The sequence below is a fragment of the Poecilia formosa genome, unplaced genomic scaffold (assembly GCF_000485575.1).
Source record: "Poecilia formosa unplaced genomic scaffold, Poecilia_formosa-5.1.2 Scaffold138, whole genome shotgun sequence".
NCBI lineage: Eukaryota > Metazoa > Chordata > Actinopteri > Cyprinodontiformes > Poeciliidae > Poecilia > Poecilia formosa.
The window spans coordinates 614,140-632,765 of NW_006800077.1; the positions used below are offsets into that span (position 1 = coordinate 614,140).

General features: G+C 40.3%; 1 protein-coding gene across 3 annotated transcripts; it reads left to right on the forward strand.

Moving 5' to 3' along the window:
* Nucleotides 1-6,163: 6,163 nt before the first annotated feature.
* LOC107837390 (uncharacterized) lies at nt 6,164-16,205 on the forward strand. Of its 3 annotated transcripts, XR_001663403.1 has the most exons (6): nt 6,164-6,497; nt 8,102-8,141; nt 8,698-8,781; nt 8,874-9,110; nt 10,989-15,627; nt 15,952-16,205. XR_001663403.1 is itself a non-coding variant. In XM_016676669.1 (5 exons), the coding sequence occupies exons 1-5, from the start codon at nt 6,189-6,191 to the stop codon at nt 11,408-11,410; spliced, it is 1,092 nt and encodes a 363-aa protein (XP_016532155.1). In that variant the 5' UTR covers nt 6,164-6,188; the 3' UTR covers nt 11,411-16,205. The 3 variants fall into 3 exon arrangements, 2 of the variants coding, with proteins under 2 accessions (XP_016532155.1, XP_016532156.1); XM_016676669.1 differs by having other exon boundaries at nt 10,989-16,205; XM_016676670.1 differs by having other exon boundaries at nt 8,943-9,110; nt 10,989-16,205.
* Nucleotides 16,206-18,626: the final 2,421 nt, after the last annotated feature.

Here is an 18,626-nt window from a genome sequence, read left to right on the forward strand (position 1 = left end):
TTACGGGGACACATTCCCATTAAGCGACTGTGGCTCTGTGGATAGAGCAGTGGCCTTGTAATCTGAAGGTTGTCAGTTCAATTCCAGCTTCCTCCTGTCATATGTTAATGTGTCCCCTTGGTACTTAATGCCAAATTGCCAACCAATCTGAGCATTAAATAAATGTGTTAATATGTGCTTTCAGTGGTCAAAAGTGCTATTTAAGTTTATTTACCATTTTTGAAGTAAACTAAATGATTTGAGTAAGACTGACTTAACAAATTGAGTTGGATGATTATAATATATTGAATTGGTTAAACTTAATACATTTAGTTGGATAAACTTAATTGAATTGCTTGTTACCTACAGAAGCAATTCAATTAAGTTGGTTCAACTTTTTTCTTTTTAGAGTGCATTTCTTGAGGTCGATCTCATCTAGGCTAAAGTTTCGATGTCGTGGAAATTTCTTTGACAAATTGTTGCTTGTTCCTTAGAAAGAAAGCTGATCTGCCATTCAAAATACAGGAAGCTGATTTTTTAAAAAAATATATTATTTAAAGCCTGGATCCAGCTGTTGTAACTTTATCAGGTTGCATGGAGGGATCTGAGAAAGCACAAACCGCTTCTTCTTTTATTACAAAGAAGAGGAACAAAAACAACAACATGCACCGTCTTTCAATGTTTACGACTGGACGAAACATCTGTGATTAACGCAGGTTTAGTGTTTGAGAATGCTGTGCAGTACTTACTGTGTAATTTAAATATTTTTGCGAATTCACCCCCACTATTGGCACATCTACAGTGGAGAGCAGGGTGTCAGAGCAGTTACCCTGAAAACATCAATATAGAAGTTTTGTCAGATGCACTGACACAATGAAGCCCGATTGCTTGAAATGTGCAACGGAAAAGATTAATTTTCATTCGCTTTCACACATAAACTTGGTTTGGTAATACAATGACAGAAAGCTCTCCGTGTTGCCTACATGTCAGAGGTTCAAAATTATAATTATGCAATAAAAACAAAGGTAATTCCTCACCTCACGTTTGAAACTCATCACCAGGTGCTCCATAGTCTCAGTGTTACACCAGAAGGCAATCGGTCTTGCGCTTACTTGAGGCAGGTGGGTGACAGTCGCTCCTATAAGCAGCAGAAGCAGCAGTCCTGGAGCAGCACATGGTGGGTGTAAGTTAGATGCCATTCAGCTCATTTATTCTGCACCACAGTGTAACCTGCCTGCATTTGTTATTGTATATACTGCCTCCCCCTTTTATTAATAGTCTGCCTTGAAGTCAACAGCATGAAGAGTATCACTCGTGCTGTCGTTATTGCTTCCTGCCAGAATTCCTCCCACAGATCTTGCCTCAACAAGTTGCTTTGTCAAATTCACTTTCGTAGGTGTCTCTGCCCACGTGTTTCCTGCTAAATTAGGCAGGATTCTTGCTAATTTAAGCACATTCATTGAAATAAATGTGCTTAAAATGTTTAGGAAATCATACTGGCAATTCCCATTAGTGGTCATGGGGATTTTAACCATGCCAGTCAGGAAACCCTGTGATATGCAGGGAATCCCCTTTAACAGCAGCATTCAAAAAGCTATCATCTGTGTTAATTATAATATATAGCAAATTGGTAACATCATCCCTTATATCAAAGTTTACACATAAACTAAACCTTGTCATTAGCATAGCATAAAAAAGGAAGATAACTTACTGCTATAAGCCATAACCCGTCCTTGAAGGCATGGTGTCTTTCAGTTGTGGTCGTTCGGCCCCCATCTCTCTTCCATGAACTTTCAGAAGAATCACCTCAGGTCACAGTGAGGTGAAAGTCATCCTATTACACTCAGGAAGTTGTTGTTTTATGTCCTTAAATCTCAATCAGATCGACGCCTAAAACACCAGGTGGAGACGGTGCTGAACAGCATTCACCTCCACAAAGGTTTGAGAAAATGCTATGTGGCGAGTAACGTGTATTACTGCATGACTTCTCAGAGTGTGTAGTCTGTTTGTCTAAGCCTAAAGTTAATGTTTCACCCTGTGTCACCAAAACAAATAAAACTGAAATCGTACTAACCTGGTTATGTTAGGATGATGCTGATCAGCTGTGTCGTGTTTGAGACGACGTTTTGACCATATTTGTCAGAGAGATCTGTCTGTCGGTTTAGTTTAATTAGCATAGACAGCGCTATGCTGTAGTGTAGACAGTTCCAGTACTGTCTACGCTACCTTCATAATCACTGGCATGGCTTGCACAGAATTTTGGCCGTGTTCACAAAAGAATGTGATATTATGAAAATAGCAACGGAAATCTTCCTTTAGGACAAATGCAAACAAGTGTGTAGCAGACAAGGCAGCAACAACAATGTGTAGATAGTGAACATATGCTTTGTTTGTGTAATATAAGCCCATATTATCCACTTTGCTTCAAGAAGACAGAAATAACAGTGGCAGACAATACACAAGGTTGTCATTGCAGACATTTTTCTATAAGTGATTCATAGATAATCACTTGGCAAGGCTCCAAAGAGAGTCATCTATTGCTGAAGGAGTTACATCAATCCATTTTAAATCCTCTTTTAGGCTCTCTGGGAACTTACAGGGACTAGAGGAACTCGAAAACACACAGGATAGCCCATAATTGAAGTTTCTTTTTTCTAGCCAGGTAGGTTTAATCTTATAGATTGCCATCCTCACATCTGAACAACAAACATAAAAATGAAGCTTATTCATTTTTATGAGCCATCATTTTTTGTTGTTGTTGTTGTTGTTGTTTTGAAGCCTGGAACACACATAGTACTGCCCTTTTAAGAGAAATTTCACTTTTTGCAATTTGAAGTCTTGAAATTGGGCTCTGTCTCCTTAAGAAGCTCCTACTCTTTCCGACACTCCTCTTTCAGAGTATCATCACAAAGGTGTCTCTCAGTTATGGCGTTTTCAGATGTTTTTAAGAGTGTTGGACTGAGAAGTAGTTCATATGACGAGCACACCAGAATTTGCATTTCCACCAGGTGTTTGCTGATTGGTGCTACTGCTAGTCTGGAGGAGTTAGATACTGCAGCTGTAAGAAAAGCTTTGTGAGAGCAAGCATTTAGGCACCCCCAAATTGTTCCCGCAGGAGATTAAAACATTTCTCAAACATGTATGAAAGACTCAAAGCAACAATTCAGGTCTGTTTTTGAGGGGATGAATAATATTATACCAAGGTCAAAAAACTCAATTTTACATAATTGCTCCTCTTTAAAAACTGAACTGTGAGACAGTTGCATCATTTCATTGGTTATGGTTCATTGGTTATATATTTTTACTAAAAGTTTATTAGTTTCGTCATTTTATTGTTTTCTTAGTAGTTTAATTTGCACATTGATAGCTTAGCGAGTTTGTTTAAATATTTAACTGTAGAGTTGAATTGTTTTTGTTAAGAAACTCTTGTATATTTGAGAGAAGTGTCTGTTTATGTTGCATCTGGATGTTCGAGGAACGCCATGCAGCACTGGACTTAATTTTCTTGTGCCTTGAATTTGTCATTTTGATCTAAATGTCTTGTTTTATTACAACAATTATTTCTTAGTTATTCATGACAAAAACAAGTCTCCTCTTGTGGCACAACGTAGAAGAATAAACTATTGAACATAAAGAAATGAACTAACATGACAACATATACAAAAACCAAGAAGTAAGCACCAAAGGAATGTGGCAGTTTCACCTGTAAGCCATGTTCAGTGAAATCTAATACTGTCTTCAACAGGTTTTTCTTGACAGAGACATGTTTCAGAGACACGATGTCTCTGAAACATGTAGTACAATGCAGAGAAAGTTGTTTCACTAGTCTCCAGCAGTACATCGCGTCTCTTTTTCATTGAATATATCATTGAAAAGGAATTTTAAAAAAATGTTGGATTCTTAGTAAGCATACAAATTAGTTTAAAAAAACATTAAACATGTCTGGATCTGCAAATCAAGATCAGATTCTCTCTTTTTGATACTAAATTTTCTCATATACAACATAAGAACCACTTTTTCATGATGAAACTCAAACAAATTTTAACTTCCTGAAACCAAACTCAAAATAATTAATATAGGACTGAAAACTATTGCACCTGGTAAAGTTTTCCAGTGCCAAACAGATGCATTGTCTGTTTTGGTGCCACAATCTGTTGTAACTTTACAAGTGTATTTCAGGACAAAGTACTTATGAACACACAAGGTGAGAAAGGTGTGAAAGTTTAACTACAGATTTCCTCTCTTCCTACTGTTATCTTTTGCATCAGTTTTTGTTGTGGAACATTTACTTGTAGGATATTGCACAATGTCTTGGAATCCTTAACAGAGTTCATAGACATATTATAATGGGAAATAGTCAATTAGTCCAACAAAAACAAGAAGAGGATAACCTGTTTGTGTCCTGTTACCCACATACACTTTATCTGATTTTGGAACAGCAAAATTAAACTTGATTTGCAAAGCAGCCATCAATGGGTTTCAAAGCCAACCCAGCAAATCCACCCCTAACCCTGCCTCCCAGCACACTCTCCTCTCCGCGTCTGCTCAGTCAAGCATTGCACTGACTCTTTGCGCGTCAACCAATTTGGGAAACTCCAGGAGAGTGTTACATTTCAGAATTTGTTATAGTTTAGAGTTATGGGCAATTGAAAACAATGTTTTTTTTGCTTTATTTCTTCGATGACGTACAGATTTCCAGGCCGATCAGAGTTGAACATGGGAGAGTAACACTTCTGGAAAATGACTTAAGAAAGCTTATCTGTTGCAGAATCTTTCAAAGTGTTTTTTGTTGCCTATACTGTTTTGTTACTCTGACTTGAAAATATTGTTACCTCAGATGACATCAGGTAAGTGTGCTAACCTGACGTTATGTAAGACCAGAGAGACAAAAGGGAAGGTACGTTTAAATAAGCCAGTTGACATGAAAGCCAGTGATGAATGAGCGAAAGAGATGTGGTTAAACGCTGGGAGTTTGGATGCTGGACGATGGTGGGAGGAAAATGAAATTAAGCATGGCACACAGAAATGAGGAGGACTTAATATAAACAGGGAAACTGGGAAATCAAACCTAAGCAAGACAGAAACAAACTAAGCACAACAAATAAATAATAAACATGATATAACTAAAATAACTAAGAGTGGACTGAACCAAAGTAAAACAGAAAGAAGGCTAATGTTGCAAAAATAAGAGGAGATAATAAATGAATCGAACTACAAGTCCAGAAAAACTCAAAACATCCTCACAAAAGGCATGTCAGACTGACAATAAAATTGTTCACTGATGACAGTAATTGAATTTAATGACACGTTAGGTTTTACAGAGCACATACAATTGATAGTTAGTCGTGATAAAACCGCTAACTCCAGTGATTTACATCTATTGGTCAGTTTCCCCAGTTTTTTGCAGACATTTGCTGCTTCTAACTGGGTTTCTTCCAAAACTGCCCTTTAGTTTGCTCTATACATCCTCACAGCATGATGCTGCCACCACTCTGTTTCTCTATGGAGTTGACGTAGAGAATCTTTACTAATTCTGTGACTTTTGGAGGCAAGTGTTCTACTGGAGCTTATTATCAAGGAACTGAACACAAATGCATTACAAATATTTGGAAATTCATTCAGTATAAAACAAATTTCCCTCCCACTTCATATTTTAGCATCTTTCCACATGTAAATTGTGCAGCAGTCTCACACAAAATAACAAATCCAATTGAATAAGTGGAATACTGTGGTTTAAACGTGACAAAATGTGAAAACGTCTGCAAGGCTTTCTGGATACACATGTGTGCACTTGGGTTCTATGCAACACACTTACGTGTAGATGTGCGTCTCTTCAGAATGAGCCGTGACCATGGCAACACCAAGCCATGAGTACCTTTTCAAAAGCCTGGCCTCTCCTTCTCCCTCTTTTATCTTTCAGCCCATCCTGCCGATTTCGCTCCACACCAGCCAGCTGGGAGACTGGGAACAAAGCAAAACAGGAAGACGTCAGTTCCAGAACATTATCCTTATAGATTTTTAGATGGTGTTATGGATTCATCATGTTTTATTTTCCAAATACTTGAAAAACTTGAGAATCTGCCACATTTTTGAATTTTTAACCTCTTGAAGTGCATCAGATGTATCAGAAAAATGATGAAGAAAGTGAAAAGACAGTATAGAGCTTAAAGGAAACCCATAGAGATGCTGGGACAGGAAGTAAACATGCCATGGATTGCTTGGAGGATTTCTCACAGTGTCCAGCTTGTAACAAAGAATATGACGTTGCTTTGATCTTACCTTGTTCTCATACGATCTGTGCTCGCTGTGTGGCAGCTGAAGAGGAAACCGGGTCACATCCTTTGTGTCGGTCAGTCTGCTCGGTGCCGTGCCCCTGCTGCAGACAACCCGTAGAGCTGCCATGTTGGACCTGGTCATCTGCCGCCTCCTGTCTCCCTCAGCATCCCACTCTGAGGTCTGAATATGCAAACTGGGATACAGGCTTCAAAGACGGATCAGCAAGGTCTCACCACGAACAGGTAAACCATGTGACCCGATCAAGATACCTGCCACAATTAAAGAGATATTGGATGTACAGTAACCGTGTGGTATTGGAGAAAAACTAATTTATACGCATTTTTGCCTAAAAGTACTGCTACCCCAGGCAGATTTCGACTTGAAATTATTTTCATTTAACATAAAAAGTTGATTTTGTATTAAAAACGAGTTCCCTTTCTAAAACGAATCAATGGAAAATATCTATTTGATTACAGCTTCCAAAACCTTCATATAATCACTGAGCAGGATTTTGGATGTTTTCATGGCTATTTAAATTATTTCTCCTCAGTGACGAGAACACAGTCTGTGAGGCTGGAAGTCCAACTTGTCAAATTTTACAAAATAATATACATTTTGATTACTCTCCTACTCAATAATGTGCAATTTGCATTACTTAACCAAAAATGACAATAAAGTTAGAAAACAGATCGTAGCTAAGTAATTATACAGATTGAAACATGACTAAGCAGCTTCATGAGCTGATAATAGAGTTTTATTTAAAATTAGACAGAGTAGGACTGTATTGTACTGTACAAAGCAGTTATGATAAAAAATAAAAAAAAATTTTTAATTACCTCAGTTGAACTTTGCTGCTTCCACTGGATTTCAATGAAAAACAAGAAGTCATGTAGCGCTTATCAGAAAACGATCATCCAGCAAACTTCCCTGAGGCGATCTTGGAAGGAACAATGTGGGAAAAATTCCTCCGGAGTGACGGCAAACACTCAGTGAGTCAGACAGAGGATCATTTCCGAGACTTATTGTTGTTAATGGTGCTTCTTTTAAACTTCATCTTTCCTTGTCCCGGTAAAGCTCTCTGAGACACTGGCTAACTTATTTTCAAGAAAAAACTGTCCTATATTCTGTTAGTCGATGGGCTGTTCGAGGATATCTAGGTTTAGCTGAAGCTTTTCAATATTGGATTCATGTATGGGTAATAAATGGTGGCAGTGAGGATCCTGCTGAGGCTGGTCTACATTTTAATAACTTCAGAAACTGGAGAGTTTTAATATCATATCCTGACATGAACAATAATTCAAAAAGAATTTTCCTCATCATCAAGAAGCCGAGTGCACCGTGGACCGTCTGTCAGTCCGTCACAGAACAACACACACACGCACACATGCACGCACGCACGCACACACGCACACACACACACACACACACACACACACACACATACACATACACTTACTTGTAAGTTCAATTTAGAGAGACCAATTAACGATGCATAATGTAACTTTTATACATTTTTTTATTAAAATATGCATTTTTACAAATTTGGTGACAACTGTCACCATTAATGCTAACTGTAGTGTAGTGTAAAATCTTCGCATAGCTGAAATGTGCTATGCAAATAAATTTGACTTGACTTGATTTTTGTTCTCTCATCTCTCATGAATCATTGGGAAGGGAAATATATATATATGCATCAATGTTTGCTTTTCTGCCTCAATATTTACAATACCAGGGTTTTATTTAATTCTGCTGATACAATTAATTTACCTGATGTCAGTCTTGTGCCAACAATGAATTTATTTTCATGCCCTGTGTCTTTAAAATCCATTGTCATTGTTTTTCATAGGAGGACAGTGACTGCAAATCGACACTAAGCAGCAAAAGATGTAAGTATAGTAGGCTTCTTTTGAGGAGTAGTTTATAGTTTTGTGAAGAAGTAAAGCAGTTTTGAGTTTCTGCTAAAGGCTGTCTTCTTCAGTTTCAACAGAACAAAAAGACAAAAACGACAGAATGCAAGCATTTTTTTTTGTCTCATAGCCTGTAAAAATGAAGAAGAAAGCTAACTCTCAGTTGTTGTTTGGGGGATTTTTCTGCATTGTTCCCAGAAACACGTCTACCTCTGTGATATGACGGTGCTCCCGGCTCTTCTAAGATTTTTATACAATGTTTTGCTGTTGTTTATGCGGAGGGATGCTCAGATAAACTTGCAACAATCATTTTAGTCATTGTGGCCATAGTGGCTAGATATTTCCAAGCAAACTACACAGTTTACCAGAACCACTGTAGAGCCTGACCAGTCCTTCTACAGCTGAAAGGATTTGACTGTCTGAGTGCGACATCTACTAGATGTTCTAACAAATGGTTATGATTTCAGCTTTCTGTTGATCTGCTGCCTTTTGGGATCAGTTCATCTGCTCACCATATATCTTCTGTTTGACTCAGGCTCCAATGTGCGCAGTTCCTTTGTATTGCCAGTGGATGGTGCTGTCGACCTGCTGGAAGAGGAGATGGAGCGGAGTGTCTATGGTCAGGAATCCAGCTGTATTTTCCTGCCTACTAAATAGCAATGACAGATGATATGTGCATAAGTATTTAAGCTCTCATGTGAATCATGTTAGGGCTGCGCTTCTCCCTGGACCCTTCGTCTGTCCCAACGCCCCTCCGTCTGTCCAACACCCTCCTCACAGTGACCTACGGTGACAGCGGTCCTTCTGACCCGCATCCTCCGATCAGAAAACCTGCGTTGACCCCTGACTCCACGTTGCTTCTTCCTCATGTGAGCACTGATGTCACCATTGCTCGGGGGCAGTACTACTGGGAGGTGGATGTCTGTAACAGCTCCGTCTACAGGGTTGGTAAGAGCTCTGTTGGTTGTGGTTGAACTGGGTCGATGCCAGTTGATTCATTCCTTCCAGAAGCCCTCACCCTTACTCAGCAAGACTGCGCTTGTTTATACCTACACCCACAATAAAGTGCACAAAGACAGTGAACACACACACACACACGCACACGCACGCACACACACACACACAGGGGCTCTGTTCTGATTCACCTTCTTTGGTCGTGGGAATAAAGGTGTTGGAAGCATTGGCCAATTATTGATCATTTTTTAAGTGTTGACAGCAATACTCGCTGCAGTAATCCAGGAAAACTCCCAGCATCCTCCGTTTCTTCATGTAACCCCAGACTGACTCCAGGATGTTGACATCAGGGCTCTGTACCATCTGTTGCACGACTCTTTGTTTTTCTTTTTCCTTGCGTGTTTGGGTTTATTGTCATGCAACAGAGGGAATTTTGGACAAATCAGATGCCTCCCTGTTGGTATTACGCAACAAACACAAATCTAAACACAGAATGTGGACAAAAATGTTGATAAGCTAAGAGGCTTTCTTCGCTGAAGTACAAATGGTGCACTTCAGATAGTCTCTAGGATTCAAAGTGTTATATTTTACAGGTCATGTTCCCAACCTGAGTAACTGCAGAGCACCATCTCTAAGATCGTAAGGGTATGGTAACATCCTAATTATTTTCCTCATCCTTTCTGTGTTGTCTATGCTCCTGCAATGACTGAGAAAGTCATTGAGAAAGTCACAAAGACGATCAACGTTGGTTTGTAAAGATTTCTACTCTGCTACAAGATGATAGTGAAATGGTCAGCAATAAAGAAGAGAGAACAGTGGTCAGCCTTCTGATGGAGTTGTAGTTTGTGAAACAATGGACCTACATAATATTAGATTGTGACGTGAATTTTACTTTTTCTTTGGATTAAAAATAATAATAAAGTTCACGCATGGCTATTGGTTTACATCTTTTGACTACATTACCTAAATCCAAAAGGTTGCACATTTAAAATTATAATTTGTAATGTGTATATATTTATTTGTACAGCGGAATACTCAGCTGATCTGAGTCTTTGTCATCATGTTTGGACCAGCAATGAATTTCAACACGACAACATGAAATATCTGGGTTTATTTGGGTCCCTCTGAACCAGAACCTGGAGGTTCTCCATTGCTGAGTGCTGCTACAAACATCAGCGGAGAGTTGACCACAGCTGCTGCGCACTCACGTCCCACCCACCACAGTGAGGAACACACCATATAAACGGAAAACCTCACTACCTGGAGTAAAACCGAACCGCACATTAACCGGTTGGTGCGCGACTTGCCAGTGGAAAAGCACCTCAAATTACCCTTATTACAGATCATTAGCAAATTGGTTGGCTTCCTTAAAAGCAGGTGCTCTGGAGCATAAAGATATGTGTTAACATTAGCTATGTTTAAAGACGTCAGCGATGAACTTATAGAAGCAAACCCATTAAACTTCGATGGGTTTTGAGGTCATTTTTAAGCTATTCGAAGCCCATCACGCAGATAAAGATATCTTGAGTCAGAAGGGTGTATTGTCTGTCCAATATCTGAAGCTTTGCCTATCCTGGGTCATGAAAAGTCACCAGCAGGACCTGAGAAAACAAGGCCACAAAATGTCAATCGGAAGTTCATCGAGTGATTTCTAATTAGGTCGCTTCTTCGCTTTACTGGAAAATTCCTCAGATCTAAATGAACACCAGGGTTAATTAGGCTGACTATGACATAGTAATAAAGTCCTTTTAACAAAATGTACTTTATTCAAGTCGTCCTATTCAACCAATTGTATACATTGTAAACACTGCATTGGCTGCAGGAGTATCTCTTTAACTTCACTCGGTAACCTTTGCACGTCTGTCCTCCTAGGTGTGATCTCATCAGATGGCTGTAGCGGCTGGTGGTTGGAGAGAAATGTCTCGGCTTTTCATGCAGTGTACGATGGAAGCTGCGAGCCTATCGGCACTGTCCCACCCAGGATCAAAACCCTCGGGATATTCCTCAGTTTTGAAGGCGGGATTCTGAGTTTCCACAACCCGCTGACCCAGGAGCATCTTGTCACGCTGCCGACCCGCTTCAGCCCTTCCGGGGTGCTCCCGGCTCTGGGTCTAGGACAGGGCAAGCTGAGGCTACACTGCGGCCTCCCGACACCTCCTTATGTGTTTCTGGGTAAGGACTCGACTTTTAGGGGTCCTTGTGGTCCAAATCGTGTTTGGTGGCACAGAGCGGTTCCATTCCAGTCAGTGAAAACAGTGATCCAGAAGTTTGAGAAGCTGGCATCATCAGACTAAAAGTTTCTTTATTCTTGGATCATCCTGTGGAGTCTGTTGAGACTAAAAGCTTCTAAAAGCTTCGGCTCACAGGGAACACCCACAGCTTCTCTGGCTGGTTTGATGTTTAACTGCCATTTGAAAGGCTAATTTTCCATCTTGGCGTGCTATGGCTACCCTTTTTCATTCTCTACTTGAACCCGGAGCTGCAATTGACTCTCTCCCTGGGATGCAGCCCTTTCTCCCAGCCCAACCACCCCCACTGATTTGGGTTTGGGCCAGAAAGAGTCCTGGGTTATATGAAGTGTGAGGAAAGGGTGGGATTTTACCAGCAGGACTCCTTGATTTGTCTCTGTGTGCCGGCTGTTGGACAGTAGGTGTCCCACACTACGGAAACACACGTTGTGCATAGCGCCGCTTTAAAGGTTTGCCCAGCCACTTGTGCATTTTGGTGTGTGTTTGCGCAGGGGGAAACAATGCGTGAGCGGCAGGGGGTGAGGTGACGAGGCGTGAGTACAGTGACACCAGTGGTGTTGACATGGAGCGGCAATGACAGGTGGTAACATACATTTATCCCACCGCCTGTCTTCGAGGGGAGCAGTAGGGCCGTCCTTTCTGACCTTCTCGAAAACCACAGGACACCCAACGACTTCAAAAGAGCCAAGAGAAAGCAAGAGAACAGAGAGGGAGAAAGAGTAACAGCATGCATGTCAGCAGGTGATGAATTGATATAAAAGAATAAGCCGAGAGAGGCTTTCCAAACGGCCTCCATGCCAAATAGGTAGAAAAGGTGTCGCAGCAGAAACTGTCCTTCAAGGATGCAATGTTTAAAATGCAGTGAAGCTAATTGTGACATGTTTACTGTTTGTTTACTGATGGTTATGTGTGCTCATTTTATCAGGAAGAAGATTCAACACAAAAGGTCACAGTAGAAAAGCTGTGTAACTGTGTTCAATTTCTTAGCGTCATAAGTTTGTAATAAAAGATTAGTGGAAACTGATACTTGATCTTATCTGTTTGGAGCCATAAAACAGTTTTTTTTTTGTGCCTATCTGTATTCAGTGGTAAAAGCTTTTGGCTCAAAAATGGTGAATGTTTGGGAGTGTGTGTAATGCAGGACTGTGGTAAAGTGATGAGAAAAATGTTGTTATAGATGTCGTAAGGATTAGCAGCTGGAGCTAAACAGAGCGTGTAATTTAGATGTTGAATAAGGAAAATATAAAGAAGTAATCCTGAAGGTTTTCCTCCTGTGATGTGATGTATGTGAGTGTGTGTGCTTTTTTTTTTTTCATTTGTTTGTGCCAAACTCAAACCTTTTTCTAAAAGGCATGATAATAAATAAAAAGATGTGTAACATAAAAAAATAAGAGTTTGCAAAGATATTCACCCCCTTCAAAGTGACAGACGTAGTTCAACGGAGGCTCACCTTCGTAGGGCTTGTTGTCTCTCTGTGAGCAGAATGGAGATCACCTGAGTGCAATCACTGTGTGTCTGGAAGGTCCAGGGTTAGTCAGAGCTTATGTTTCTCGAAATGCACTTGGAGCTTTTCGTTTCACCGTCTACATTCTGTTCCTGTGCTGTTGTTTTATATTTTCTTTTTTTGGCGTTTAAATTGTAGCTTTCTTGCACAGTGCTTTCATTTTTCCCGAAGAAAACATTCTGTTAATAGCGTCTGTGATTGTCTCAATGTTAATCCTTCTGGCACCAGAGACTACAAATTAGAAAGAACAGAGCACGAACACAGCACCACTTGTTAGCATTACAACAGCCATTTGTCTGCACAATAAGACCAAAACCAATCAGTTCAACATTATGAGGTTTGGTGGAGGATCAGAGTGTGGCCAAAAGAACAGAATGAACTTTACAACTGAATAGGATCTTTTTTTTTTTTTTTAAATAGTGAAACAAGGCATTGCCCATCGAAAATAAAACTAAATAAATGTTTTTTTCCAGAAATCACTTCCAGACCCCAGAGAAGCATAGTATTTCTCCTCCTGGAGAAAAAATGCAGATTGACTTGAAAATATTATGTTTTACTGGATGACAGCCTTTGTTTTAGAGATTAGTAAAGCATTTAATGAAAAACCAAAATGTTAGATCAGGCCTTTTCTTTTGGCATATAATCATTTTTTTTTATTTTCCAGACATTCAGGTTATATTGTTCTTGAATATGTTGCTAGTTTGCATGTCTTACAAGCTGCCACCTCATCTCTTTGCTTTTTATTTTATGTGTGTAATCACTGTTCATGTTATGGCAAATTTACTATGCAGAACTCAACCACTGCATTTATGACCTGATTTCTTGGCCTTTGCTACGCATAAGGAACCAACAGCACTGGCAGCTTTCTAGGAGGTTTCATAAGGACTCTCTAGAGTTTGTTTAACTTCAACCTCTAGAGATAAATTTATGACCCATGAGTTAGTTTCTCGTCACAGTAACCAGATTTTTTTCTTAATTTCGTAGAAGTGCATTCTCTCATTTTGCACCTTGATCACGGACTGAATAAAAAAGGTTGAGACGATGAAATCCGCTTTCCCGGTTTCTAAGCTGGTGCACAAAAATAAATAGAATGCACATTACTGTTTTGCCAAATGAAGGGGGAAAAAAACGTACCACTTGTACTTTCATCTTTGCGTTTTTTTCTGCCCTCGTCTGGATCTCAACACACTCGTCTGGTGTGTTGGGATCCGACTCTTTTGTTGTGACTCACAGTGACGAATCATCTTATAAACTTTCCCCATTTTTTTCCCCCCTCCGTCTTCATGACTGCAAGCCCAATCTGGTGCCGGCAACAATTTGAACTTGGCACAACTTATGTTCTCACTCGTTCTGTCTGTGACCGCTTGGCTTCTGATTGGGTCAAGCCAAATGAACAATCCTCTCAAGGCTCACACTAAGCTTCCTGTTTTTCCGTGCCTTTTTGGGAACTCGAGTGTGTTTACCCAGATCATATAAAGTGCATTTTAATGTTACCGATAATGACGACTTGAACAACGAGCTCTGACATACGCAGACAACATATATCAGGAGGAGCTCTGTAATTAAGGGGAGCTTTTGCTAGTGTCTATGGTGTTTGAGCTAATTTTCCACTTGGGACCATCATTTTGTGGCTGCCTGAACTCGGTTAAGATGGGATAAAGAAGTGCTGAGTCAAAGAGAAGCTTGTTAGCCTGTTGCCTCTCTGGCCACTCACTGGAAATGACTGTGTGTGTTGATGTTTAACGGTTGAAGTATTTACCGCACTAGTTTTTTTTTTTGTTTTTTTTATAAGAAATGCATCCGCTCTGACTGCTTCTTGTAGCTCTCTCTGTCTGTCCTTGTTCTCTTTCTCTCTGTGTGTGGATTTTTCAGCTTTCACAAATAAAGTGTGTGGAAGCAATTTGACTCTTGTAAACAGAAATGAGACCAGAGTGATGCAGATTTCAAAGAGCCGACTGGATGGGTGTTCGGGGCAAGGGGGCGGGGGTAGGGGGGGTTGTCTGCCAGGAAGGATGGATAATGCATTGTGGCCTGTGTGCCTGAATCTAGCAGCTTCCGCAGGATGGATTCTGGCTTTTCTGAACGTGAGCTTTAAAAGAATCTACATGTGGCTTAAGAGCTGACGGTTGAAAATAAATAAATAGAACTCCAAGTGTTTTACATAGTAGGATATTAAGATGATCTCATCTTTACCAGATTCTAAAATTACTTAAATATGACGTCAGGTTTCCAATAACTCAACAGATTTCACACAGTCTTATATTTACAAAGCAAAGATGAAGACAATTGCGCAGTCTGTGTTTGAAATATTAAGCACATCCCATCCAATCGTTTGTAAAGCAGACTTTGACTAAAATAAACTTAAAGATATTTTAAGTCATTTTCTGTATGGCTTTATCGGGATCGCTGAGTCTGGAGTACTTTGGAAACAGATGAGTTCATCTTTGACTCAGAGGAATGCCGGTTGTCCAAATCACCACCACTCTGGTGGTGGGAACATGGTGGGAAGAACTGTTCCCACCATGTTGGGAAGAATTGTTTGTTCTGCTGTTTTATTTGTTGTAGCCGATACAGAAACTATAGCCAACCAACTCCAACTCTACTTTGGTCTCATCGTTTTGACGGACGTCTTTTCTGTCTGTCTTCGTTAGGATGCAAATGTACAAACCTAAAATGACCTGCTGTGTTTGTTTGAGAGAGTTGGAGAGTTTGAATTTGTTACAGAAATGTATTAAAACATGACAAGTTAATAAGCAGGGTGAAATAATTACACTGTCCTTATTTTGTGGCAGGGTGCTTGCTGGTAAATAAGCGATCCTAGTAGGATGAATGTTTTCTTTCTTTGTTTCCTGTTGAGGGCAGATGTGCAGGCTAACAGGACTAGTAGAACAAATGTGTAGAACAGCTGATGAGCTCATATGAAGAAAGGTGAATTTTCCAGGGGGTGTTTCTGAACTAGGGTGTGGCTTGGAGGTAAGAGAGATGCTCTGCTTGAGGTTCTAGGCAAACTCCAAGTGAGTGGATAAGGGACAGGAAAACAACAGGCCAGCCACTTCACATCACTTGAGTTATAATACAAAAGGCCTGGATTATCTCAACCAAGATGGAGAATCTGACACAGCATGCTGGTTCTCCTATATTCTGGCTTGAGAAAGAAATAATCTGCAGGAACGTGAGCAATGGAACAGCTAGCAGAGGACAAATCAGGAAGAGGTTTTCTCCTTGCCACTGTTTCAAACAAGACGTTCTTGCTCCTTCCTTTTTGCAATCCTTCATGGCAACAAATAATGCAAATTGGAGTGTAGTAGAAAAAGAGAAGTGGCCGGCTTTGTTTTTAAAATAACATGAAGTTTGTAGTTGCATAGAATAAAAGTAAATACTTTTAACGTTAAACCAGTAGGATGTGGTTACTTTTATTAAGCCTCACTTCCTTCTATGTGCCAAATCAATGAATATCTATTGGAAACCCATCCAGAATCAACGGCCCTTCATGCCGTATTCCCTCTGTAGGAATATCTTTTTACTGCATGATGTCTGATGTTGGGAATGTTGGGAACATTTCCCCCTGTGCTCAGCTCCTCTCTCTAAGGTGTCAAAATAAACTAAGCGGCCCCTCCACTCCCAGCTCTAGGCATATTCTGGCTCTCAGTCGCTAATTGCTCGCAGTAATTATTGCACCGCTCCATCGCCTCTCTGGCTTCGGAAATTAGAGAAGGTGAGAAGAAAGGAGGTGCGCTTTTCTTTTCAGAGTTTCGACCATGTCTGCCAATTGATCCCATTTGTTTGAATAAACATCAGCCCCGCAAGACTTCCCCCGTTTGCATATTGTGTGAGGGACAGAGGGGGCCATTAGCCACCCCCACCCTGCCCCAGTTGCCAGGCGGGCAGCAGTCCCACGAAATTAGTTTTACAACTGAACGGGCTGCCTCTTATTACCATCATGATGAGCATCAGCATAACAGTGGATGGAAACAGCACAGTGCGCACCGCTGTTGTGTCACTCCACCGGTTTGCCTTTTAGAGCCATTTCTTTTTTTTAGTTCTCTTTCTTTTCTTTACAGCCTTACATCCTGGAGCAGCCAACGAGAAGGGTTGCAGCGCTTGAGAAAGAATAAGAGGGCCGTCCTCTTCTGCATCTCCGCCTTCAATGCAATAACCTTGAATGCGCACCAAAGCCAAAGAGTTCAAAGGCGATGTGTTCCCTTTCCTGTTATGACAAAAATTAAAAATAAAAATAAAAATAATAATAATAATCAGATTATATCACCATAAAAGGCTTGGAGCTCTTTGCTTTTTGCAACAACAAAATGTCATCATCCTATAAACAAATAGCTTAGGTTTTAAAAAATATATAAAATAAAGTAATTGCTTGTCAATTCAGCCCCTTCACCATTCTTGGCTTTGTATTTTTGGTTGTTTCGTTTCCCAGGATTTCTGGAGCTTATAGGGACTTTCACCGTTTCAAGTCCTGTTTCGGACAGTATTTGACGTGAAGTGAAGATTTCTGTTGCGCTAGCGGGGTCATTTTTGCACTTTTGCCATATGAGTACACTGGCATTTCTCACTTGTAAACCCAGAAATTGGCTAATTGGAAAAATCCAAATCATTCATTGAAATAGGACACTATTGGCTAAATTTGACCAATTTGTATCTGAGTATTAGTAACTATTTTTCTTTTTTTGTCAATGCAAACATACTAACATAAAAATCAACTGACGTGATCTACGTATCTACGTGGATACGAAATGGAACTGGAAATGGACCAGTATGGTGTTGACAATTGGCGGAGAGATATTAGTAAATAACCACAGGGTTGTTCTTTTTCCCTGGATGAAGAGAAAACAGTTAAAGCACACACATCAGCGCTGCAGTTCCACGTGTGATGAGGAACAGGTGGGGTGTGTGCGGCACATCTGCCAGGCCATCCGCGACTCGCACCTCCCCGTCCAAGCAGCAAACAGGATGCGGTCCCCCGCTTCTCCCTGCGCTCTGCAGCAGGGAGAAGCGTTTATCACTTGCAAACCAAAATGTCTGCTGCTGCTGCAGACACAAAGCGCCAAGGGGAGAATAAAGTCTCCACGATCATGCAGGGATCCATCCTGCAACTTTGTGCGTGATTTACTGCCTCCCACGCACACAGCGCGGATAATATCATTTTAATGGTGTCACATTTGCAAAAATCCGCTCCGTCTATTGCCCCCCCAACCCCACTTCAGCAGTGAATTCATATCAGGTTGTCCTGAGAGTTCTCAAGGGATCGCAGCGGGAATAACTATGTTTTTTTTTTTTTCTGATTGAACGTTGATCGGAACGTTAAAAGGCACGCAGATAATTTTAAATCGATTTCTCTGGGTTTGAATGTTTGTTTTATCAGAGGTTACTTCTGGCCATTTCCCTGTTGATTTTAGCGGTCCAAAAGCAATGGGATTGTTTTCTAATTGAAATTAAATGACTATGTAATCACCAAATAAACTAAAATTCCACAAATGAATGACGGCCACGGTTCTGAGGCCAAAATACACTTATAAATTAGTGGAATTCATTATCCTTCTGCTCAACAAGCGCCTTACACAAATAAAGCCTATTAGTATAAACATGCCTATAGTGCTAATAAAGTGTTTGTTTTAATAAGCATGGCGGATTTTGCACAAACATTGAATTTCCAGGAATCTTACTGCACAAAAAAATATGAGAAATGCTCTTCTCAAATCTGTAAGGAGCTGGTCTGATGTTTGGAAAGGCAACATCTACTCTGAT